Raw genomic sequence first — 26166 nt, forward strand, 5'->3', positions numbered from 1 at the left:
ATGGACTCACCCTGGCATTGCATATCTGTGGTCATTCTCATACCTCGTGGACATTTACAGTAGAAAGTGTGTTGCATATTGACACAAATCTCGGCGCAGTCATGGCTTCTGGTATCCAAGCATTCATTGAAATCTTCAAAGGATTCAAAAGAACGAAATCCATTGGTTTAGAGCAACACTAATTGAATAATGTAGACATTGTGTAGGTTTAATGTTTACTTTAAAGGTATTATGTTCCATTTGCAGGTCCAACAGATGAAGAGGTTAAATTCTTAAGGCATTATAAAGACAATACTTAGTTAGAACTTGAAAATGGCTTTGTGTGGGAAAAAAACGACCATTAGTTGTCGAATCTACATAAGTGATTGCATTCACCTAAGTAATAGTCTGATCTCTAGACCTTTGTACCGAATGATCGTAGGTTTTGTGCTGCACAAAGAGTCAATCAGTTTAATTTTGGCCATTACAAGAAGTGGACAAATGCTCATGTACCTTCAGCTCATTGTATGTATGGTATTACCAAAGAATAAAAAAGATGTCGGTCAGTCACTCAATAGTGTCCGACAGGGAATTCTAGAAAATAAACGGGTTTCCTTGCATAATTTGAATACTAGGAAACTACTAACGTTTAAATTTCACAGATAGGACATGCATGACATATTCATAATTCCTGTGAAGTTCTACATAATTTGATGTTGGCTGCAAAGGGACATAGTATCTTTAAACATAATAGCCAGTGTCTTTCCGCACTTGTCTCCCAGTTAAAGTATGTCGTACCCAAGGGACCTTGATATCTAGTCTTTAGCTCCGGCAACCATAGCTCTCGAGGCATTCAAGGACTAAATCAGGTTCATACTTCCTACACCTGGGTCGAGTGTGGCAAATGAAGATTAGTGTCTTGCCGAAGGAAATTAGTGCTACGGGATAGGGGGGGGGCTTGATTCAAACCATTTTACCTTGTGGTTCACAGTCGGAAGACTTATCCACTAAACCAAACTCCACTGCAAATGGTATTTCTACACCTCTACACAATTATGAAACTGATGTATTTAAATGGTGATTCATATCGTGTCAGCTGTTACCTGCTTCACATAAATGATAATGTGCCCGAGTAGAACACTCTTCCATTCGCCACTGGTAACAATTCGCTGGATCCATGAACCCACATTGTCCGGAGACGTTGTCCTCTGGCGAGATAGCTTCAGAGAATGCCTGAAAGACTACTTCACTTCCATCAAACCACTGCAATCTATATTTGGATTTTTAAAATATTAAGTACAATAAGTGATAATAGTGATATGTAACAGCAGGCGCGTACGCATGGGGGGGGGGGGTTGGGGGGTTAACCCCCCCTTTGGTAATTTTATGTATGTAAACCCCCCTAAAAAAAACCTAAAACCCCCTTCCCCCCTCTTGAATTTGAAAAAAAAACACCCAACTGAGCAAAATGTCAAATTTCCAAATTTCGAGACAAAAAAGAAAAGAAAAAAAGGCCCCCTAACCCCCCCCCCCTGCTTATTCAGCGGCTGGCTGAGTCGTTGCGAAATTTTCGGACCGATTTATAAATGTTAAACCCCCCCCCCCCTTGAAAAAATACTGCGTACGCGCCTGTGTAACAGGATAGGTGTTTATAAATCCTCATGGTTCCTCTTGTTAAATCATTGTATAGTTGAGAAATGCAATATTGTTATTTTTTGCCAAAACTCACAAAGTTTTTAAGGAGAAAATATAGAAGAAAAAAAAATTACGTAGGACTCGTTGTGTTCATGCTCCAATAATACTTGTCTTACGCTGAGTTGCGGGATTCCAATCCAATTCGGACCAGATACTGTGGTGGAAGAGAACTGGAGGCAAGCTTTTTCGCAAAGGTTTGTTCAGGCTGTGACTTGATGTAGGCCAGGCGACTGCCATAATCTGGACTCCAGGATGGACAAGTATTTAAGATATCACTGATCGCTCGTACAAAATTAAAACATTCTCCGTCGAAGTAAGAGTTATCATTCTTGCATCTTGCTGTAGAGGGGAGCAAAAAAGAACATAGAAGAACGTAAAGATTTATAAACGTTTACCACTCCGTGGCATAAACTAGCGCCAGAGGCAACCACTGAAATTCAGAGGTAGATCCTTTCATGCAGTCTAGCCTGGCAGATATAGTGACAAATCAAGGACTGAGGTTTAAAAAAAAAACAGTCGAGCGTTATATTTTGTATTTACAATCCTTGAATGAAAATTTTGAATATATATAATCATGGAAGGCTAAAAATTAATGGAATTTTAGATACATTAATGTGCGATTTTGTATTAAGGCACTTTTTCTTACCTTCTTATTGTACACGAAATTTAGAACATAAGCAAATCGTTCAAAGTGACCAAACGTCCCTTTTTTCTCTTTAACCCTTTGACATTGACTATTTCAATGGTGATTGGAATAGGGGCTGTGAGTAAATTGTCGCATGTTACAAAAAACGGAATGAATGGGCGGAGCTACGCTCACACCATAATTATAATTATTCCTGCTTCACATAAATTTGGGCCCAGGGGCCCTCGCCATTGGACTCTAGATTAGTTGGAGCTTCATCTCTAAACAGTAGGTCGCATTCAGCTGTATCTATTTTCTTAGGACGTTCTTATAACAATAGTAATGATAATGATGATGATAATAGTAATAACAATAATAATAATAATAATAATAATAATAATAATAATGATAATAGTAAGGCGCGATAGCTCAGTCGGTAGAGCAGTGGTCTCGTAATTCGGTGACCCGGGTTCGAAACCAAGTTGATGCGCTAGTGCCCTTTGGCAAGGCATCAATCCTCATTACCAGGTCCCTCGGAGAGGACCTAAAGCCGTCGACCGTCTGGTTGCTTACTAACAAGCATTTATGCTTTCTTAGCAGTCAGGTAAAATAACCACCACAACTGGCAGTGGAAACGCTTATAATAATAATAAGCATCGTCATCATCATGATCATAATGTTGTTTAGCCAGGGAAGCCTCATCAGCGTTAATGCTGCCCTGCAATTATTCTTATCAACCCAGCAATTGATACATGTAGGTACTCATATATACCTGAGTGGGTGGAGAGTGGCAAATGCGGATCAATGTCTTGCCATAGGACGTTACAGTCTGGCTGGGATTCGAACCCTAAACCCTTGGATTGAGAGTCAAGTGAATGAACCACTATACCACATCACCTACACAATGTCCTATGATGCTACAGTATTTACCATCAGTCGGACAGCCGAGGAACTCCACAGCAAAGCGTGCACTACGCCGATAGGTGTCGATGACTGGTTTGAGTTGAACAGCAGTAGTTAAGTAGTCCTTTCCGAACATAATGGTTTTCTGAGCATATGGTCTAGTATACTGCAGAAAATAGTGGCAAATATTATGATTTCAGATTCACGAGCTACTGCTATAAAAAGCGGTAAATTCATGACATCTAAATATAGCGATTAATTATGTAATGTTTACCGGAAATGTCAACTGATTGGTCTTACTCACAACATTTACGGCGAATTCAGAAATGAAAGTTTTAGTGTACAAAACAATAATATGTTTTACAAGATGATGACGTGGATTCTAAGCAAAATAAAATGATTGGTTGAGAGCGTACACGTGACCAGGCATTTATTTTGCCTAACGTGTAATTTGGATAATGACCGGCCATTATCAAAATCATGTTATAAAACATCATTTTATAAAACAATTAAACATAATCTTATATAAAACAAAAAATACACATCATTTTGTTCGGGTATTAGTAAAATTACCCACACGAGATACCTTTCGAACAGTCTCACACGCCCGAGGCGACAATGCCCTCACTGCTGTGTATTATTGTACACTTATTTACCCAGGGTAGCCACATCGGTTCTAATACTGCTCTTCTTGTGGAGCGAGCCTATAACTGTTATTATATCCCTCATGTATAGTTTTTTGCATTGCGATTGTACAGAGCACGAAAAAGGTAGTAGTACATTCCGGAATCCACTTATTCCACCGACTTCCGATATTTCGGAGGGGGGAGGGGGGGGGGGGTTAAACCCCCCCTTTGATATTTTATGTGTGTAGACCCCCCCCCCCCCAAAAAAAAAAAAAAAAAAAAAAAAAAAAACTCCCCTAACCCCCCCTTTGGATTTAAAAAAAAAAAAATTAAAATTATTTAAAAAAATTTAAAAAAATTACCCCAATGACTGACCTAAAACAGGTGACCTACCCCCCCCCCCCCCCAACGGAGCAAAATTTTCAAATTTCGAGACCAAAAAAAAAAAAAGTGTCCTCTTACCCCCCCCCCCCCCCCCCCCCCCCCCCCCCCCCCCCGCTTATTCAGCGATCGGCTGAGAAAAAAAAATGTCCTATTACCCCGCCCCCTCCCCCGCTTATTCAGCGGCTGGCTGAGTCGTTGCGAAATTTTCGGCCCGATTTATAAATGTTAAAACCCCCCCTTGAAAAAATACTGCGTACGCGCCTGCTGCCGACTATCCCCGTATTCATTTGTTAAATGTGGAAGATTAGTTGAAATTTAACGAAGGAAATGACAGCAAAAACACGAAGAAACATATCAGGTACGGACTTTCTGTGTTACGGGATTTTTGTAAGGAATTAAAAGCCGATTTTGATGATGATCTTGTGGATAAAGAAGCTCTAGACCTCCTCTCGCAGTTCTACGCTGGAGCTCGGAATCAAAACGGTGAATACTACAGCAAGAAAATAATGCAGGCATTGTAATAGTTTCTTTAATAGTGAGATGCTCATGAGCGATATAAAACTTAACAGATATACAATGTCTTTCTTGGCTTTGGCAAACTATGAGCATTCAGAGGCATAAATATTAACTTTTCCTCGAGGCAAATTTACTATTTATGCCTCTTCATAAGCTCATAGTTTTGGCTAGACCCTCAAAAAGTACTTTATATTTGTTTACTATTAGTATTTACCTAAGCATTGTCAGATACCTACAGATAATCTGGGATCGAGAGGGGCAAAAATGGCTCAAATACCTTGTCCAGGGATCTAAAGTACCCGTGCTTAATACTCACAAAATCATGAACACCAGACGCTAGCAAGAAAACCATGTCACTGGACGCTGTAGTTGGCTGATATGTCATGATCACGTTAAATGTAAATTTATCTTTGTCAAAGTCGTCATTGAACGGGTTTCCTGGAGATCCTGTTTGTAGTATCATACCTGATAGTATCACTCTATTTGGAAAACGAACTTGCAGCACGGGTGGCTCGTTAGTTACTTGGTATGGAGCCCCTGGGATAGTAATGGTAACAGTAATAGTAGTAGTAATAGTAATGGTGATAGCAATACAAATATATAATAGTAATAATAATAGCGACAACAATGATACAGTGGCGGATCCAGGGGGGCCGAAACGGCCGCGGCCCCCCTATTGGCGGCGCTAAAAAAGGGGAAAAGAGGAAAAAAAGAAAAAAAAAAGAAAGGAGAGGAGAAGAAAAAAAAGGAGAAGAGAAAAGAAAGGAGAAGAGAAAAGAAAAGAGAAAAGGAAAGAAGAGAAGTGAAAACAGAGAGAGAGAGAGAGAGAGAAAAAAAAGTAGAAAATAAAACAAGAAAGCCCCCCCCCCTTCCCTCCCACTCCGGGGTAGGAGGGACCGAATTTGTGTTCCCAAAATCTCTAAAAAAGGGTTACCTTTTACGCAACAAAGTCCGGTCCGTAATACACAAAAATGGGAGAAGAGAAAAGTCGGGTGAGAAAGGGGGAAAGACAAGGAAATGGCGCTAAGTGACAGTAACGACGAATAAGCAAAAACTGTAATCGGGAGATTTGGGGTCATTCCAGAAGGCTTGGCAAACGTTCGTGAATAGAGGGGGCCGGGCCGGCCGCATAAAATCTTGAGCCGCGTATTCAAATTTAAACGTTAAAAACAGCCCCTGTGCTACAAAGGTCATAACTCTTTAGTGAGAAATTTGAAAAGGGCACTATAATTTTGGATGTCTTTTAAATAGAAGCTATATACTCATATACTTTTAGATTAACGGTAGGACCGCTTCACAACGCTTGTTTTGCCCTTCATTTAAATTCAGCTCATACCAACTCGCTTGTTCTTTTATTTGAACTCATGTTCGTAGTAATCATGGACAGGGGCGGCAATCCTGGGCCCGATAGGGGGACACGTCCCCCATGAAATTTAGAAATATAGCTAGAAAGAAATATAGCGGAAAGAACGTACATATTGGGCTTAGGGATTTTCTAGAATGCATAATTTCAGCATTCAACATTGCAAAATCTCGCATGGCCGCTACGCCCCGGCCCTCTCCCGAAAACACAAAACTATGATATGACGCTCCCGACCGTGATTTATCCATAGTTGGTGTAATAGATCTTTCTTTTTTCCCCTTTCATTTCTACTAACCTAATTGTAGTCTGCAGGCACAGACCCTAATTTGACACTTAATCAAAAAATCATTGTGCCTTGAGAGAAGTCTAGCCCAGCTACCTACTGGTTGTGTCAATATCAGGAGCAGCTACAGTACATGGCCTATGGTAGTCTTATAGTGCAGACTCACTTTTACGACTGACCAGGGTTTGTGCTTGCAGACTAACCTAATTGTGTGCTATCACAATCATGATTGTTTTATTTTCCCTTTAAAGCAGGCGCGTAGCCAAGGGTGGTAGGGGCAGTGAGAGGACATAGGACGAAAAAGGAGAAGACAAAGAAACATTTTCGAAAATTCTGACAAGTCGAGAATGGTACAATGAATCGTCTTCTTACTCTAATAATTAAATGAAATGTCAAAGCTTCCGCGCTTCGCTCGGGAGGGGGGGCCGCAACTGAATTCAGACAAGGATCAAGAGTCGAGAATGGTACAACGAATCGTCTTCTTTTTCTTATAATTTAATGAAACGTCAAAGCTTCGGCGCTTCGCGCGGGAGGGGTGGGGGGAGGGAGGAATTCAATTCAGACAAGGACAAAGAGTCGAAAACGGTACAACGAACCGTCTTCTTTCTTAATAATTTAATGAAACGTTAAGCTTCCGCGGAAAGCGCGGGAGGGGGGAACCGAATTCAGACAAGGATTAAGAGTAAAAAAATGGAACAACGAATCATCTTCTTTCTCTAATAATTAATGAATTGTCAAAGCTTCCGCGCTTCGCGCGGCGAAAGGAAACTGACTTCAGACAAGTATTAAGAGTCGAGAATGGAACAACGAATCCTCTTCTTTCTCTAATAATTTAATGTAACGTTAAGCGTCTGCGATTTGCGCGGGAGGGGGAAAACTGCATTCAAACAAGGATTAAGAGTTGAGAACGGTACCACGAAACGTCTTCTTTCTCTAATAATTTAATGAAACGTTAAGCGTCTGCGCTTTGCGCGGGAGGGGGGAAACCGAATTCAGACAAGGAATAAGAGTCGAGAATTGTACCAAAAAATCGTCTTCTTTCTCTAATAAGTAATGAAAGGTCAAAGCTTCTGCGCCTTGCGCGTAATTGGCGGGGGGGGGGGGAACAGCGAGTTGCCCGAATATGAATTTTTGATATCTTTTCTCGTTTATTTTGGTGATAAATAACAATACATTTCACAGAATACAATTTTTTGCTCGATCGCTTCGCTCACGAGCCGAATTGTGAGGCTATAGCCCCCCCCCCAACGAAAATGTCAAACAAATTGTACCGGTATGGTGCTTCTAATATGACCTTGTCAGTATTGGTATGTTGAGTTGAAAAACGGTCTGCGCAATTTTCAAATTTCCTGCCCCCCCCCCCCCCCTATTGGAAAATCCTGGATCCGCGCCTGATGATATGTTATTATTGTCTACCGCCCCTGTCTTTTTATTAGTACTGTCCGGATTTAGCATGGCTGCCTTTACAGTACTAATCTGCAATTCAAGGCATTAATTCCTGCCAGGTACCCATTTACATCACCTGTTACTACTGACACTGTGGCAAATAAAGCTTATTGTCTTACCCAAAGAAACTTAGTTCTTCGACAAAAATTCAAACCCCATACACACTAAGAAAGAAAGGTACAATTCTGCTACAATAGCAGCACCCTCTGCCAAATACGCATATGTGGATGCAAATCTGCCCCCCCCCCCCCCCCAATATTGCACCCTTATTTTTAAGTGTGTACTTTGTGGTTCATAGTCCGAAGATTTGTCTACTAGACCGCAACGTACACCTGTAGAATCATGAGTTACATGAGCGAGGCAAATAGGTTTCAAGTGAACTCTACTCGCCCCTATCCACAAATTCTTCTAGACAAGACCTCTTATATTGAGGTCAACTTGCCTTACGGAAATAAAATAATCACCTTGTGCTTTTGATGTACGTTAAAGTTTTCTTGAAAGCGTATAATAGTATTAGTAAAACATGTTTGTACTGAAGAAAGAGAGAGAGAGAGAGAGAGAGAGAGAGAGAGTAGAAGGAGAAAAAGTGAGGATGGGGAGGAACTAGGAAGGTATGGCTATGCACCCCACGCTCGAAGACTAAATATTTATTATTGAGGACGTGTCACGATTGGCCTCAAGTTTAATATACATGTAGGAAGAATAAAATTCGTCAAAGGCATCTACTGTCCAAACAGTCTACCGGGAAATTATCAGCAGTCAACAATAAAAATAACAAGAAACAAAATCATACCTGCTGGGTTGGGTCGAAAGAAGCAGCCGATTTCCAAATTTTCTCCAAATGAGTTCAGACGAACCATAGACAGTGAATCTTCGTCGCAGCCGCTGCATTCGATATTCTCGTCAGGGATTTCCAATGATTCCATTCCAAGTCGCTGGTTGCAAACTGAATTCGAATAAAACCAAAGCTATTGAACTAAACAATAATTAAAAAAACGTAGAGCCTGATGTATCTTCCTTGGCCAATGACTTGTCCGATTTGTTTATGTCATGGTTTGGTGATATCGATGTCATGAGGGACCTTAAATCCACAAGCCTTGCTTTCAACCAAAGGTCACCTCATCTTTCTATTGTAACGCCATATTCTGTTAACTTGTTATATTCATGTCATATTTGTATAAATAAAAATTGAACTTGAACTTGAAGTGTTTTGTGCAGGATTAATGTTTACAACATCGACATTCACCTGATCATGATTGTAACCCACCAACGGACAGTCTGACAAAACTCTTTAAAAACCGCTAAAAGGTAAATACTTCGAAGCTGCGAATAACACTCGGTGAATATAGAGCCCCCATCGTTCAATGCGATTCGGTGTGTACAAAAGGCGTCGGGGAAAATCTTTCAAAGTCAGCCGGCAGTTGATATATATCCATCATTTAAAAAGTGATGCTGTGGCAAAAATCTGGAATATGTATGTATCAACATTTCTTCTGATCAAAATATATATTAATAGCGGCGATTGATTTTCCTCACACTTTATTTGTTAACACTGCCTTGCAGTGAACCACGAGGGTTCTACTTTCATTTTCACTATTTGACTGTTAGCAGTTTACCATAGTTGTACGTGTCTGACTGATAGACCACATCGTTCCTAGTATACAACATCGGTTCCTCTATAAGGTACTTAACTTACTGCCATTAGTGGGACATCCAAACACTTTTATCTGCAGACACGGTTGATTCCCAATCCATTTGGTAGGATATATGCGAAGGTGAGAGACATTGGTAATGGGTGGATTGAATTCAATCTGAGCCCACGGAGTGCTCTGGTAGGTAAAGCGGAGCTAAAGACAGAAAGAAATGGGCAAAATGTAAGAAACAACCAATACAACAACTATATTACTACTACTACTGCTGCTGCTGATACTACTAATACTACTACCAATACTATCACTACTGCTACTTCTTCTTATACGACCACTGTAACTTCTACTTATAAAAATAATAAGGTGATATTTCCATTCACGCAGATACTGAAAATTGCCAAAACAAAGTTTAGATATCGATTCTGTTTGGTAACTAAAAAGATAATCTTTGTTACAAATTGCTGCAATAGAATGATTAATGGGAATTTTTCATTTTCTATTCTTTCTATTTCACATAAGCTGTGATTTATTTTCTCCTAGAATATAGTTGTGTCTAGTTATTGCCATGGATATTGTTGGGCTCTCTAAAAAAAGTTGGGTTAAATGTTACCCTTGTCGAGTATAAAAAAGTAACATTCTTGTTTAATAATGGCTAAAATTTTACACCACAGAAGGTTCATTTTTACTCATTTGAGAACAGTATCTGCAATCAATACTTTTGCGCTATTTTCATTTGCAGTGTTATCTCACACCAATAGGTAATTTCTCATATTTAATGTAATAATATTAAGTGAATGAGTACTTGTGAAGTTCATTGGTACATATTATTCATTCACTTGTTACGAATAATTGTATTTATATTATAATTGCATACATTAAATTAAATAGCATTACGTTACGTTTGTTAGGACATGGAATGATATCGGTTCTACATAGAAACAACTTATGTATGAAGTTCGTATTCTGACTACTGAAATAAAATGGTTATAACATGTGAATTAATTAATTAATATAAAACGAGGCAATACACAAAGATTAATGCATCGAATTTGGTTAGATTTTTGAAAACTAGCGTCCCTTATGACAACAATAATTTGGCAAAATTACTTTGTTAATAAAGATAAGAGTTGAATATTTTTGATAACGATGTAAATTTTGTTGAAATATCTCTTCTGATTGAATCCTGATCTTACTTACCTTGCTACGGACCAACAAACTTGAATTTGTTCCTGGTTTATCAGTCCACATCAGATCAAATTGAAGAAGTCCATCTCGACCCAGGCACTTTCTAGAGACAATTCTATTAATAGTTCTCGGCTCTGAATAGTCAGTCTACCAGTGAAAAGAAAAGAAAATCATCGTGATAAGATTTATACAGAACAATAAATGACTCCCGTAATTTCGATGCATAATGCAAAACAGCTGTACTGTTCCGCATTTATTTATTTCCTGTATATTCCGATTAATCACCTTAATGACCACATTTTCAAATGTCTTTGATTCATGATCATTATAATCATCATCAACATCATCATCATTTGTTAAAGCCAGCATTTTCCCTCTTTCGAATGGTTACTGACTTTCGCAGCATGATGATATTCCCTTCCTCACCTCCTCCTTGTCTCGAGCATCCTCCTCATTAAATCAACCTTAGCTTTCTTTCTTTTCCATATCATTCCATCAAATCTTCGGTATTCCCTACCCTCTTATGACACCCACTTCCAGATCCCACGCTCTTTTCATCTTCTCTTCTCAACACACGACTAATACATCTCATTCCAAGTCTCTTTACCACTTCCACCACAGACCCAACCTTTTCATAAGCTCTCGTGTGCTTCTTTCTATCGAACAGTTTCACACCACACATCTTTCGCATATTGGCTCTTTCTGTTCTCCTCAAGATGACTTCTTTTTCTTCTCCTACGAATTAGCATTTTTAAAGTGATCTTGATGGTGGTGGTAGACTACAGGATCGTCTGCTGGTTAAAAAACTGGCATGTTCAGGAGAGTGGATGGGATGATATTCTTACAATAATATGACAAAGGAGTGGATAACTCGTCAGAAAAATTTAATCATGTTGACCTGAACTTTTATTTGATTAGACACACCTCTAGCGCTACTTCATGATCAAGGCTAACCCGCTGACTCGTGAGTTCTCATAGTCCCCATATGAACAACCCGGATCAAGGGGGCAATTGGTTAATGATGACATTGAAATAATTTATTTCATCATGGTTTACTACGTCATATCTAAAACAAGCCTTAAAACAAGCCTTAAGAAAGCTTTCTTACCGACCAGTACCGAGAAGTTCCGTTCCCATGTTCAAAGGATCTATCACCTGACTGAACTCGTTGAGAATGAAGAATCTGACTCGCGTCGTAGCTGGATTCAGAGACATTACATCCTGAAACAGGTGAAGAGATGGAGAAGAAAAAAAAAAAGCTATATTAGTGCCCTTTTGTGGGGCATTAATCCTCATTACTGTCATTTATGACTTAAGGGCGTAGGTTCCCTAGTTGATAAGCATAGTAGCATGCACATGCTTTAGCAGTCACGCAAAACAAACATTGGCAAATTGTTATTCAATAAAATCTGAGTATGTATACTATTATTTAGATCTATTATTTTAAAATTATTTTAAAAATAATTCCATACATTGGGGTAAAAAAAAAATATTCCACCTTTATGAGCGACAGTGTATCTAAATGTAAAATTAATTTTGGAATGAACCAATATCTTCAGCCTTACGGATCAAAGGCTTGGAATTTTATACTAGAGTGTCTTTGAAGAGAAGAAGAAGGAAATGTGCATCGACCTATACTTTCGTTCTTTCAGTTTATGAAATGCATTATGGGACTCAGGGGCGTCGCCAAAGGGGGGGGGGGGCTGCGACACCCCCACCCGTCAGGATATTGTCGGTAAAATTGCGCTGCCGTCGGGAAAAAAGAGAAAAGGGGGAGGGAAAAAAAGAGAGGGAAAGGAAAAGAAAAGAAAAACAGAAAAGGAAAAGAAAAGAAAGAAAGGAAAAGAAAGGAAAGAAAGGAAAGAAAGGAAAAGAAAGGAAAGAAAAGTGAAGAAAGAAAGAGAAAAAAAGAAAAAGAGGAAGGAGAGGAAAGAAAGGAAAAGAAAGAAAAGAAAGAAAAAGGGGAAAAAAATAAAGCGGGGGATGAAAGAGAGGGGAGGTAAGAGCCTGAGAGAGGAGGAGTGGGAGTAAAAGAGAGAGGGGGTTGTTGGGTGGAGTCGTCTCGTCGAGGGAGCAAGAAAGACACGTGTAAATATGTTGCAATGTCGGGTCAGCTGTGTTGGTATTCTTGCTCGATCCCCGTGTACTATATCAATGCTGAATTTTGAAGTCGGTGAGATGTATATTGTCGGTCGGCCAACAAGTTTTTTTTCCTACGAACTGTGACTTTTTATCCGCTGTGACGACTTCGAGAGTGACTACAACTACAATACTGGTATTTTCTCGAAGTTTCACTTTCTCATAATATCAGCTAAAGAAATCAGAGGTTTAAAATTTTCGGGGAAATACATTAAAATAAGGATTAAGAGTCAACAACGGTACGACGAATCGTCTTCGTTTCTTTATATTTTGATGAAACGCCGAAAATTCCGCGATTCGCGCGAGAGGGGGAAACTTCATTTAGAGAAGTCGAGGACGGTACACGAATCGTCTTCTTTCTCTAATAATTTAATGAAACATCAAAACTTCCGCGCTTCGCGCGGGAGGGGGAGAACTGAATTCAGATAAAGATTAAGAGTCGAGAACAGTACAACGAATCGTTTGCTTTCTCTCATAATTTAAGAAAACGTCAAAACTTCCGCGCTTCGCACGTGAGAAGGGAAACTGAATTCAGACCAATTAGGAGTTGCGAGCGGTACAACGAATCGTCTACTTTCTCTAATAATTGAAGGAAACGTCAAAACTTCCGCGCTTCGCGCTAAAGAGGGAAACTGAATTCAGACAATTAGGGCTTATTAAGAGTCGAAAACGATACAACGAATCGTCTTCTTTCTCTAATAATTTAAGGATATGTCAAAACTTCCGCGCTTCGCGCTGGAGAAGGGAAACTGAATTCAGACCAATTAGGAGTCGCGAACGGTACAACGAATCGTTTACTTTCTCTAATAATTTAAAGAAACGTCTAAGCTTCCGCGCTTTGCACGGGAGGCCTATCACCATCCATCCCCTAATGAGCGCGCTTCGCGCGCCCTTTAAGAGATTCGCTTGCTCACTACCGCTCCTCCATAAAATAAGATCTTAGCTCCACGCCTGCATTAAAATATATAGCTATGATGCTGACTAAGTTGACGAAATAATTCATATATTTATGTCATCGAGAAAAATGACCATTTGCGCATACGCAAGTACTATAGATAGTCCATAGGAAAAACAATTTAGCCTTCGGCCCCGGGTTCATAGGGTTAAATTTGTAGATATTGGGACATTTAATTTTGTCGGTAATTGGTGGCTAGTTTTGTCGGTAATCGTTGGCCTCTACAGCCCCCCCCCCCCCCCCCCCACTGAAAAAGGTCTAGCGACGCCCCTGGGGACAATGACCCTGTGGACTATAATACACCGAACAATTACGATCGCAACAGCCTCGTAGTACAATATCCTTGTAGTAACTAGTCACATTTGTCGTTTAAGGGATATATTAGGGGAGTATTTATAGTAATCTTACGAAACTATGACCTCACAGTCATTACCGTTTGGTCGGCATCCAAGCACCTCTAGTCTCAAGGCAATGGGCGTTTCCTGGACAGGTCTTAGACGAAGGCGGCTAGTGATGAGGCCAGGTGGAAGGGAGTAGATGTACTTGGCACAGTAGTATTCTGAATTACCTTCAAAGAGTTGAATGTTCTGTACAGAAGAGATTTATTAAGACTGTTACAAGGAAGAACAGAATATTCAAGGATTGAATGACGGCTTTATTCCAATGTTCAGTACAGAAGATAATTATTCAGACTGTTACAAGGGAGATTGGATATTCAAGGAGTGAATGAAGGAGTAATAAAGTGAAAGAAGAAATCTCGAGGTAAAAGGTGTTTGGTTGTGAGATCATGAGCTGTCTCGAATCACTTCTTCCAGTCTGGACAGATGTCATAACCTGTCTCTCAGATCAGGGAGTTCATCGAGAAAAGGAAGGAGGCTTTATGACAAAACTGTAGAGAGGAGAAATGGAGCATGAGTTAACAAATTAACCGCCAAATATGCATTCTGACCATTTTAGGCCTATCTGAATTGTTGTAGAATGCTGTTGTGGCAAGCTTTTCTCCGATTGGCATGAATAAATAATCCCAATAATCAAACCGCATCGAAGAATGCAATTAAGAATAACGTCCTTTTCGACATGAGCTCTTAACAATATACCGGTTTACTAACATATTCAAATTTTGTCGATACTCTTCAAATCTTCGATCTGAAATATGGTGTCCCTCATAGATCCTATTCAAGGTCCATAATGTTCTATACCACTTGGGCAATTTCACTGTAATATGTTCCGTACGACTCACACATCCATTTAATAAATCCATCAATATATATCCCACATTAATACCATAAACCAATGGTCGTTTCTGGTATGAATAATATCATTAAATTATTTTTAAATCAGAGTTTTAATTTTTTTGAAGAAAAATGGAAAAATACATATGTTTTACTCTTTATTCTTTGCCCATTACTACGAAAACACCAAAGATACTTAGATCTGCGTCTAATATAAATATGGTGGTGCAAGTGAAGAAAATTCTGTCGCAGCGATGGAGAGCAACAACCCGCAAATCCAACAACGTCACACTCGAGGCCCTTTTGAAAAGTGTCCAGAGAGGGTTCGTGGGATCGGGAGCCCACAAATCTGACAACCTTTTTGGAATTCACCAGAAAGTCATTAAATATCGGTCTAGTGGGCTGTCGTTCTCCTGTGATGTATTTCATGGATGTGGATGAGAATAGTCTTGGTATCTTACCGTCCCACTGTTCCTTGGCTTGTGTGGATCAAGAATATAAACCAACTCTCCTTGCACCCCGTACTCTAGAGTGAATGCTTTAACCCAGAACCGATTGTCCCCTCCTCCACCTTGTATGACGAGACCCGTTACTTCATAATCTTCTTCTAATGAGATCTATCGGGGAAAAAATACATTTTATTCAGTGCACTATTGAGTTTATATCCATTCATATATATTCAGTACACAAAAGACATAAAAATATGGATTAAAAAAAATTAAGGATAAGCAAACAATGTACTCTGCATTCCAATTTACGTTGAATATTATTATTATATGTTCTCTCCTAGAACCTTGAACATGCATTACGCGTAATGCTCCAGGGGGCTTTATAAAAACACTCATTAATGTCATTATTAGTTTTAACATTTGGAAATGAAAGATGCCAGGGAAGTGACCAGACTCTTGTTAAAATCGGTCTTGAAAGAAACCAAATGAAACGGAATTATCAAAATACTAGTCAGCCACATCGCTTGATAAGCTTATAGCCCTGGACGAAGACGACAATATCAGCTTGTTACAAAGATGTGATTGCTTCATAAATCAACTTGTAATTTTGATTAATTTTTAAAGGTACGTGTGTTACCGTTTGTAGACTTTTTGTGAATGGCACTATAACGCTACACAATTGTAGACTCAAAATAAAAGATTAACTTCATAACCGATTCACTGTTATAATTATCATTGATTACCGTTCTCCAAACACTACCCTTTTCCCATCTACTGCATCTTATTCCCTTCTCCAAATTTTCTCATTTTAACTATGCAAGTGATGCTCATTCATGATTTGTATCGGTTCCAGAGATGGGAAAGATAAGATCTCATATTCCCTTTTCTCGCATTCCTTTCATTTTGCTAATATAGACATTACTCTGTCAAAATAACACCGATATGATAGAAGGAAATTAATTGCACTAAATACACCTGTCTACTAATTTTAAGCACGGCCTATACAAGAAAAAACGAAACTCAGAATAATTTATGTTTTATCATAACTTAATCACACTCATACTTAATAAATTACACATACTTGTAAAGCTTAGATCATCTTCTTTCATTTGATGCAACTTATATGATGCATATTTCACGCATGAGTGATTTAAAACAATTTGAAGAGAGGAAACCAAAAAGTCATTTGGCGGGCGGTATCCGAATTTCAAAGAGAAAATCACATTTCTAGAAAGTTCATTGTCTGCCCTTTTAAAGGACACCTCAACCAGGAAGTATAATTTTGATTAAGTTATGATAAAACATCGATAATTCTCGGTTTCGTTTTTTCTGGCACGCACTATATTTTAAAAAGCTTGCCAGACTTAGTAGCAATTGATTTATTTAAAAGTGGAGCAGGTGAGTCCAAATAATAGTAAGCAACCAACGGTTCTGGAGAAAAATATTCATAAAACCAAGAGCATAATAGTAAACAATTTTGGAAGCGGGTGAATTTAAGAGGAGTGTTATTAGTGAACGAAGCTTACCTCAATAAAAGGTTGTGTATCAGAAGGATCTGGCATCCATGCAGAAGGGCCGTATAACCTTGCATGGTAGGCAAGATGATCTCTATCAATTCTGCTACTAGATGTGATCTGGTCATTTCTGATCCATCTTGCTTCCATCCCCAGCGGAAAGTTACATTGATCTGGTTTCATGTAAATAGGCCATTTGCGTAATGTAACCAAATGTAATACATACTGTACGTCTTTGCAAAGTGCCTCGATTACAAATAACTTCATCCACCCGTTACAAATAATTGTATTACAATAGTCGGAATGCGAACTGCATACATTACATGTTGTTGGGTAGGGCAAGCCATAATGTGTTTCCTACCTACAAACAAATAATGTATGCAATTCGGATTCTTAATAATTATTGAGATGCGATCATTCGTAACAGGTGTATGATCCTTCATATCAAGGCACTATATAAAGAACTATAATGCATTTAATTTGGTTAAATTACGAAAAAGTCTTATTCAATCTTTTAATTTATAATCTTGATGATACGGAGCATAACAAATTTGAATCTCATGATAAAAATGAACCATTTAAAAGCATTTATATATATATATATATATATATATATATACAAACAATCTTTAAAAATATTATAACATAAATAGGAAAGATTGTCCCCAAAGACCCCAATACTAATACTCTTTGTTATTGTCTAGTGGTATTGTCTACTAATACGCGAAATTAAGTAATTCACAGAGAAATGATGTTCGTGACTTACCTGAAGTGTGGAGGATGTCATATGTACAATCTGTAAATTGTAAAGATATAGGAGTGGGAAGCAGGATGATAAGAAGGGAAATGTCAATATAAAGACTGAAAGAACCGCAGAAAATGATCTATGATGATACAATGCATTAAAGGTAATACAAAGTTTTGGTATGGGGTCATGAATTTGATTCAAATGAACATATTGGAAGCATATACGATCCTGCAATATTCAGTGATCGTTGTCGCGGTCAAAATCGACTCTAAAGTTATGAAATTGTAAGTAATAAACATTTTATGTTGAATAGCTCCCTCTCAAGGTCAAGATATTAATTAAGCTATAAAACAATGTTTATTGACTAAAATCGACCGATTAGCTATTCTCATTCGGAAATTATATACCACAACTGCATACTCTGAGATTTTCATGGTCGCAGCTACCATTAAACGGCCGTAGAAGCTATTTGAAATTTATCAAAATTTACCGGGAGCACCGGTAAATCTTTATATTTAATTTTTCTCGAAAGCAGAAGTGTTTTAGGGGCTAAAATTTCTGGTGTTTTTAATACATCCACAGGGGCATCCAAATATATCAAAATTGTAAAGAATCACTATCCACCCATTTTTCAAAATTTCCCAAAACTTTGTAATACCTTTAATAGGGGGGGGGGGGACACATCTTCCGAAATTTGTATCGAACTTTAATTAAATCCCCTTCAAGTGGCCTGTTTCCAAAATGGACCTTTATTGTTGGTGTTTGATGGTAAACTATTCACAGCAGCCCAGAAGACTTCTTGCTCCATCCATGACCCCTCCACCCGTAGAGGTGTCGTGGTATAGCTGTTCATTCCCTTGATTTTAGGCACTAATCCACAATTACCACTTTTCATCAGTGTGTTAAATAGATACCGATGTAAGATGGCGACTGGCTGGAATGCTCCCCACGGAGGGGAGAATGTGCATTAATTCGATGACCGAGGTAATAATATATGTGTTCAGCGAATCATAAGCTAAAAAAACCAGCTATATAAAAACAGAATGTTATTATCATTATTATTTTTACCAAGTTATGGGAGCAACGAAAATACATGTTAGGGTCTGAATAAATTGTTTTCATCATTCATGTTACACTCACCTGCTACGTAATCTATATCCATAGTTGAGTTAGCTGTAATGGAAATAACCTCTATCCAGACGCTGAAATAATCGACCAGTAGATAACTTGGAACTTGATTTTGGGGATGGCTAATAAATACAGTGTTCGCTCGGCTTAATTGATAACCCTTATACACCTTGATCTCAACATGTTCTGGGTTGTAATTGCTGCCATTGAGAATTAGTACAAACTGCCTTACGTTGGGTAAGAACAAGTTGTACAGGCACTTCGGAATCTCGGCGCCAGTACTATTGAACGAAAACGAACCCGACAATCTCGAATGGCGGTAATCGGAGATGGTGTTAAATGAGGGTGATTGGCTTGAAGAGGGTGCTGAATTCGTTGGGCTTTCAGAACCTTCTGTCATACTGGATGTTGCATGCTGTGTTGAGGTGGACAGACTTGAAGAGGAAGTCCAAGAGCCTGGGTACCATGGGAAAGAGGACGAAGTCGAATCGTAATAGCTATGATAGTTCTCAGACGTCGATAAAGGTATTTCTGACAAGGACAAAAAAGAGATCACCAGTAAATAAAACAATAAAGGGAGGCATGTTTAAGTTGATGTACCCCTCCTCAAACAAAAGGCGATCGAGAAATAAAAAAATAAAAAATGTTAGGTGATGTTCTTCAAAACGATCGAAATGATTTTCGAGAATATATTGCCTTTTGAAATCATGTTTATGTAATATGTCACTGTAAACGGTAGCGCACAAGGATATCTAAATTGATTTCGGAAGTCTCTGTGATTATGTTTCAGCTAAAAGTAGAATGCAATTTGTATTCACAAACCATCATAAGAATAAAATACATTTCATTCAATAATATGGACTAGTTCAACAAAATGCACTGCTTATAATCCAAGAAGCATGTCCTAATAAAATACATTTATCAGGTAACCCATTTGATTAATGTCTACTTAGTTACACATTTCTTAGAGAAATTGATTTCCCAATATATTCCAATATTTTCCAACTCTAATCCTTATACTAATCCTAACGTATAATATAAATTCCAACCTGTACCCTAAACCTAACCTTAAACACATATTCCAAACCTAACCCTAACCCTAATCCTAACCTTAAACATAATTTCCAACTCAAAGCCTAACTCGGAGCATTTATCGGAGGAGCAAATATCAGGGCGCCATATTGTTTACCTCCATTCCATGAGCATTCATCCTCGACATCCTCATACAGACATAGAGCACGTGGTACACGAACACAAACTGCAAAACATTCATAAGTCGACGTCAGTCCGGATTCTACGCAGATACTGCCATCAGGACAGTCTTCTTCTTCGCACGGATCTGGGTTCAGAGAACATAATAATACAAATTCAATACGTAAAGCATGTGATCGTGAAATAACAAAATAAAAAATAATAATACAAAAAGGGAAAAATTATCTCGTAGAGTTCTGGCAAATGGAATACCTTAAATGTTTTTTTTTTTCATGGCAAAAGAAATTCTGTTATGTCGGTCGGTATATTAGAGCTTTAGATTTTATTTCGGGGTGGTTGGGGTTTTCATTTCTGGAATGTCATAGAGCTACAATATTCATGAAAATATCATCATTGAGTACTGCACATACATGTACTTGTAGAATTGTTTGTATGTAATCGCCAATAAATTTTATCAGCGTTTAAAACAATAATGTATACAATGTATAAATTCATGTCATGTCATGCATGTGCACGACTTTCCACCATTTTAGGCGAGTCAAGATATTGAAAAACATAGCTCAAACCCTAACAAGTTCCGAAAAAAAGATTTTTAAATTGTTTCCAGGAGTTTTCGGCGTCAGATATAACACACTAAAAGCCTAAGAATAAAGGACCATCGGAAAAAGTTTGTATTCCAAATGGCATCCAAGATGGCTACCAGTACCTGAGAATAGCCAGGAATCTGGACATATCAATGATGTTGGTACATGTATCTATATTTAGGCTTTAGGTGTCCGGAAATTCATTACGCCGGCTTAAAACGTGTTATGGGGGTCAAAATATTAAAATATGCTTATTATATATAGTGACCGCCATCCTTCAATTTAAAATGGCCCCTTTTTACCTTAAATAGTCATAAATAAAACAATATAAAAACTAGAATTGTAATTATAATATCTAGGTTGAAGGTGTCAAGAAATTCATTAGGCTGACTTAAAATGTGTTATAGGGTCAGGACATAAGTAAATCCAAGATAGCCCATGTGATTCTTAATTTTAGAAGTAAATTTGTATGGATTCTGATAATGAATGATACCCTTAAAAGTGTCACGAAATATTAGAATAGTTTTATATTCAAGCAGGCGCGTACACAGGGGGGGGGGTTTGGGGGGTTAAACCCCCCTTTGGTAATTCTTTGTGTGTAAACCCCCCCCCCTTTTGGATTTTTTTTTTTTTTTTTTTTAATTAAAAAAAAAAAAAAATATTCCCATGGCTGACCTAAAAAAGCTGACCTTACCCCCCCCCTCCCCGCTTATTCAGCGGTCGGCTGAGTCGTCGCGATTTTTTTGGGACCAAAAAAAAATAAAAAAATGACCTCTTACCCCCGCTTATTCAGCGGCTGGCTGAGTCGTTGCGAAATTTTCGGCCCGATTTATAAATGTTAACCCCCCCCCCCCCCTTGAAAAAATCCTGCGTACGCGCCTGTATTCAAGGCATTAACTATCATGACTATGGTCGTTGCATTTTGCCTTCCAAGACCTATATAGTAATTATTCCTTTATTATATCTCTAGAGATGCTATTGTGGAGTCTAAACCTGGGTTTTACGAGTCGAGAAATCCATTTAGACTACGTCAAAATGTGTTATAGCGGTTAAGAAACCTAGAAATCCAATTTGACGTCCAACATTGCTGCAATTTTATTAATGAGACCTGAAGTGAGTTATCATTCACAATACAGCTGTCATTTCCAAGTACAAAGTATATTTGAGTGGTTACGATAGTCAATGATACATGATGAAGTATAATTGAGTATCGCTGTAGCATTATGCACTATCCAATAAGGTTCCCAGATTGCCATCCACAAAAAAGACAATGGTTTTGGCATCAATACAATAACAATTGTCAGTAATTTTGACAGGGTAGCCCTTAGATGAAAGATGGCATGTCAATTTGAAGCCATTTTGCCATCCATGATGGCGGGTCATTTGATATTGATATTGTTTGTCAACCCCCGGTGATCCCTTCTGCTCTCTTAACGGACACTTCGTAGGAACTACGTACGAACTTTTCCCTTAACTCTCCTTGACCTTGTGTTGACTAACAGTTTGTTCATGCATGTTATCGTTATTATCATTATTGAAATACAATTTTCTTAATTCAACACTAATATAAATCTGACCGCAATCTGGTTGTTCTTTTAGTGAAAGAAAAGATGGAATGTATAAGCTGTCACCTACCGATCGGTCTACAATTCACACCAAGCACACTTTCAGCATTAGAACACGTTCTTGCTTCTTCAGAGTCTGGTATTAGATATTGGAAGCATTCTGCGATGGAGTCAAATCCGGAGCAGAAGAAGCGCAGTCGTGAGAAATCATAAACCTTGTTATCAAGGTCTATCTCGGTGAAGGTAAATGAGTCGTAACCAAGTGTGCTGCATATGGCGTAGGCCTCGTCTTTATTATCAGATGTCAAACATAAGGTTTCCCAGGAGTCATTGTGGAACACCTCTACAATTCCAGATGAGGAGTACTCTCCTCTAGCAAGACGCAGATCTTATAAACAAATAAACAAACGAAAAAACAATTCAACATAATTATGACCATGATAAAACGCTAAATCATTTTACAAATGGGGGGGGGGGGGAGGGGCCGGGGCTGAGCCACAAAGAATTGAAATATTTTCTAAAGTGCCCGGAACGCCGTTATACAAGGGGCAAGTTTGGAAATTATCGTTAAGTTGCACTTTTGCACTCGACCAGTCTGTAATTATCACGTGGCTCAAATGGACTCGAATATTAAGGTATTTTTTAAACATGGAAAAGTCAGACTTTGTGCATTTTAGAATAATCACTGCCAAAGTCATGGAGGTGCTTCATGTACACATATTGTTTGCCCTCTTGAGAAGAATACTTCCATATGTGTTACATAGCATGTACCGTCGGTGCATAAATTTCATGAGCAAGTATCCAGTACACGTGGTGGGTACAACAATATTGTGGAAATAACCTTTATCTGCCCGTGCGCAGATTTCATCTACGAATTGGGTTATTTCTGAATTTTTAAATGGTAAGTTAGCTTTAGCGCAGGCTCTGTGTGCCTTTCAGGGATAGGACGAATAATTATGTAGATTAATTTGTTTGAAATTACTCCTCTAATTTTGATGATGTAGTCTAGAATTCTATAATGTTCCCTCCCTCCCTCCCTCAGAGCTAGAACGGTCCCGACGGGCCTCATAAGATTTGCACTCACCTGGTAAACATGATACCCCAGCGTGTTCGTTTTGTGTACAGTCATGCTCTAGGAGTGGTCCATGATCACAATCCATAATGTCTGTCTCGGTCCCATCGCAGGCTATATCATCTAGGATGTAGGGATTGGATGCACTGCTGTTCAGCCCAATGTAGGTACCAAGAGCCCTCTCGTAACCAAGCATTCGGCACACAACATCTCCTGCAGACATGCTCCATCCATCGTCACAGATAGGATTCCAAGAAATATCCCCTCGAGCCTCGATGACTCCTTCCCAATCATTAGGGGAATCAACAAACCGAACTCTATCTTCTCTCTCAGTTGCTTCAAATGGCAAAATATAATGAGAATAAATGTAAATGGATGATAATATTGTGATTTACTTCCTCACCTGCAATAAAAGGTGATGTAGGGTATATTTAGAACAGTCCACTATTCAACACCCCACCAATCAGTGTTTCCATTAATGTTACAGTCGCACTTCCACCTAAAGCCTAGCCATAAGAACCATGTCAAGCCATGTTTGTGATGCGAGATTAGACTAGCGATTATTTCCGTGACATTATGGAATCTATTTGTTACTTACAGGTTGAACGTTACCTTACCGCAAAAGCAAAATGTCATAACATTCAAAGTTTTACCACATTAGTCAACCCTATTCACCTCAGTGAGGCCTTGTGTGTGTGTCCGTGTATTGGGATGTGGCATTTGTCTTGGAATTACATGGTATAACAAGTTAGCTACGTCCAATTTCTTCCAGGGTCTGAACTGTCCAGTGCGTGTGTCTATCAACTGGCTCTCGCTACAATGGCCTAGCTCCGAACGAGATCTTTACATGGCACTTGCAGCTGGGCTTTACGTGAAAGTATGACTTTTCAATAAACTTTAACTCACGTGATCTGCACGCGACTACAACGTTATCGTAGCATGGAGTGGTTGGCGCTTGAAAGCTGCAATTTTCTATTTTGCTTTCTGTCCATACAGCACATTGTAGGTTAGTCTTCTGAATAGTGGTTGAGACGTCTGGGAATCTATTTCGTAGGTGAGCTGTCAAAGAATCGTTGTACCCAAGCATTCTGCAAACCACGCGAGCGTCTAAAAGATCCCAGTTGTCGTCGCAAATTGTGTTCCAAGATTCATCGTAAAATATCTCAACACGTCCTTCCCAGAATTCACCGCCATCTTGAAGTCGGATAGTTGAGTTCCGTGGACTAGGTGGTTCAGTAATTTCTGGGTAAAAGAAGATAAGGGGACATCCGCTACCTTACCCAATGACTTCATGATTGTCATATAACCATATACTCACTACAGAACTAACAGTTATCCTATTTTGAAAGTGCAAGCTATCCTAAGACTTCTCCTAAATGGACGATTCCAAATACGAAATACAACGTGGTACGAAGTTGTAATACAAGACACTTTCAGAATATGGTATACCTTTTGGTGCTCGTTTACAACTCGACATATTTATTACATATTTATTCTGTAAACGTCCCGTTGCACCAGTAGGTCCATTGTTGCACAATTCTGGACCTGTATATACGTCAGAAAAAGTCATAACCATCCCAAAACTGAAGGTTTCAAAAACCTAAAACATGGGTACTTTCTTTTGCGACCCTCAGCAAACATGCAACGAGTTAACCTTTTAAATATGATTGTATCTCAAAGAATGAAAATTGTTGTTAGGTTAGAAAAACATCACGGATTTCCTTACATAACAACACGCAAAATCTGCAATGTGTATTAATCCCAAATGTTAAAATACAATTATCCATATTTGGTGAACGAAATACTTTTTATCTAGGCACTTTAAAGAGAGACGTATACAAAATGACTTATTGGAGTCCAACATAGTGTACCTGAACCGGGATCACAAGTGACTCCAGCATCCTCATAATGCCCACAGTTGTGATGAAACAATGTTGTATGTCTGCAATCGAAGATATCATCCTCGTCACCATTACATACCACATTATCTAAGATAATGCGCTTAGTTTCTATCGGTAGATCCTGTATAACATCGGAGAACCCCATTGAACGACATGCAGCTTTAGAGTCCAGTCTACTCCAGGAGGTAGTGCACACCGGTTTCCATATTCCATCTCCTCTTATTTCAAGTACCCCGATCCAAAATACATCTCGTTCTTTTAACCGAACATCAAATGACAGTGGAGTAGGGATCGTCAGTTCCTCAGCAAGGGGAAGTGATCTTCCTCCAGGGATTGAACCTTTACAAAATAAATGAACAATTATTAAATCCCGGAATGGTTTTATCATTTTATAATATTCAATAAGATAAGAATATTTCAATTGCCATCCTTCGCATATTCTTCTACTTTTTGTTTACATCATGCAAATATGAGGCAACTCACCAAGTGCCTCTACCAATATGAAACACTCCCTTTTCCTGATGATGATGATGAACATGATCATTATTATTCTTCAAAACAAAATAAAACAATAACGTTATCATTACCATTACTATTATTTTTGTTTTTGTTGTTATCATATTATTATTATTACTATTCCTGTAAATACTTTTATTGTTATTATCATTATTATTTTGATTTTGATCGGTCGCTATATTTCATTCCGTTGTAGGTCTTATTACACTACGTGTATAAAACACGTCATTGTAGAGGCAAAATCACATCCTCCTCGTTCTCTATTACTCAGGCATATTGGAACATTGGACTAAAGGCCGATGTTATTACTTAATATCCAATATTATTTATCACAATATTACTTGCAGTGCCATTGATATAGTGCAGCTAAATCATATTGTGTTCAGACAATCAATTACACTTGTGGCTTAATCGATTATTGATAAGTTTTTTTAACCCCAATTTATGGAATGATTTTGACAATGATTTATTCCTAATATTGGCGAGTGTCTGTTTTG

The 26166-nt window shown here is 38.5% G+C and overlaps 2 protein-coding genes across 2 annotated transcripts in view; both read right to left on the reverse strand.

Moving 5' to 3' along the window:
• The window catches only part of LOC105438462, a 34060-nt gene extending 32292 nt beyond the window's left edge, over positions 1-1768 (reverse strand). Inside the window, exons 1-3 of the mRNA XM_030998416.1 lie at positions 1749-1768; positions 1083-1249; positions 11-133 (exon numbers count right to left, since the gene is read on the reverse strand). Coding sequence (XP_030854276.1) covers positions 11-133; positions 1083-1249; positions 1749-1768 — 310 coding nt within the window. The remainder of the gene's footprint in view (positions 1-10; positions 134-1082; positions 1250-1748) is intronic.
• On the reverse strand, positions 1755-25468 carry LOC764083. Its single transcript, XM_030998418.1, has 17 exons — positions 25124-25468; positions 24159-24494; positions 23265-23588; positions 22251-22568; positions 20009-20158; positions 18832-19350; positions 17710-17739; positions 16956-17116; positions 15442-15597; positions 14182-14335; positions 11763-11875; positions 10667-10801; positions 9517-9667; positions 8614-8766; positions 5045-5265; positions 3230-3368; positions 1755-2013 (listed from the first exon to the last, which is right to left on the reverse strand). The coding sequence occupies exons 1-17, from the start codon at positions 25296-25298 to the stop codon at positions 1787-1789; spliced, it is 3462 nt and encodes a 1153-aa protein (XP_030854278.1). The 5' UTR covers positions 25299-25468; the 3' UTR covers positions 1755-1786.
• Positions 25469-26166: the final 698 nt, after the last annotated feature.

The sequence above is a fragment of the Strongylocentrotus purpuratus genome, unplaced genomic scaffold (assembly GCF_000002235.5).
Source record: "Strongylocentrotus purpuratus isolate Spur 01 unplaced genomic scaffold, Spur_5.0 spur5_scaffold_5, whole genome shotgun sequence".
Classification (NCBI taxonomy): domain Eukaryota; kingdom Metazoa; phylum Echinodermata; class Echinoidea; order Camarodonta; family Strongylocentrotidae; genus Strongylocentrotus; species Strongylocentrotus purpuratus.

What these genes read in the sequence shown, in the direction of transcription:
- LOC764083 (XM_030998418.1), bottom strand. Translation starts at nt 25,298, where the DNA reads ATGGGGTTCTCCGATGTTATACAGGATCTACCGATAGAAACTAAGCGC. An exon ending in GTTTGTTGGTCCGTAGCAAG is followed by an intron (nt 9,668 to 10,666) that starts GTAAGTAAGATC and finishes TTCTGTCTTTAG; the next exon opens with CTCCGCTTTACCTACCAGAG. An exon ending in CCTCGGCTGTCCGACTGATG is followed by an intron (nt 2,014 to 3,229) that starts GTAAATACTGTA and finishes TCCCCTCTACAG; the next exon opens with CAAGATGCAAGAATGATAAC.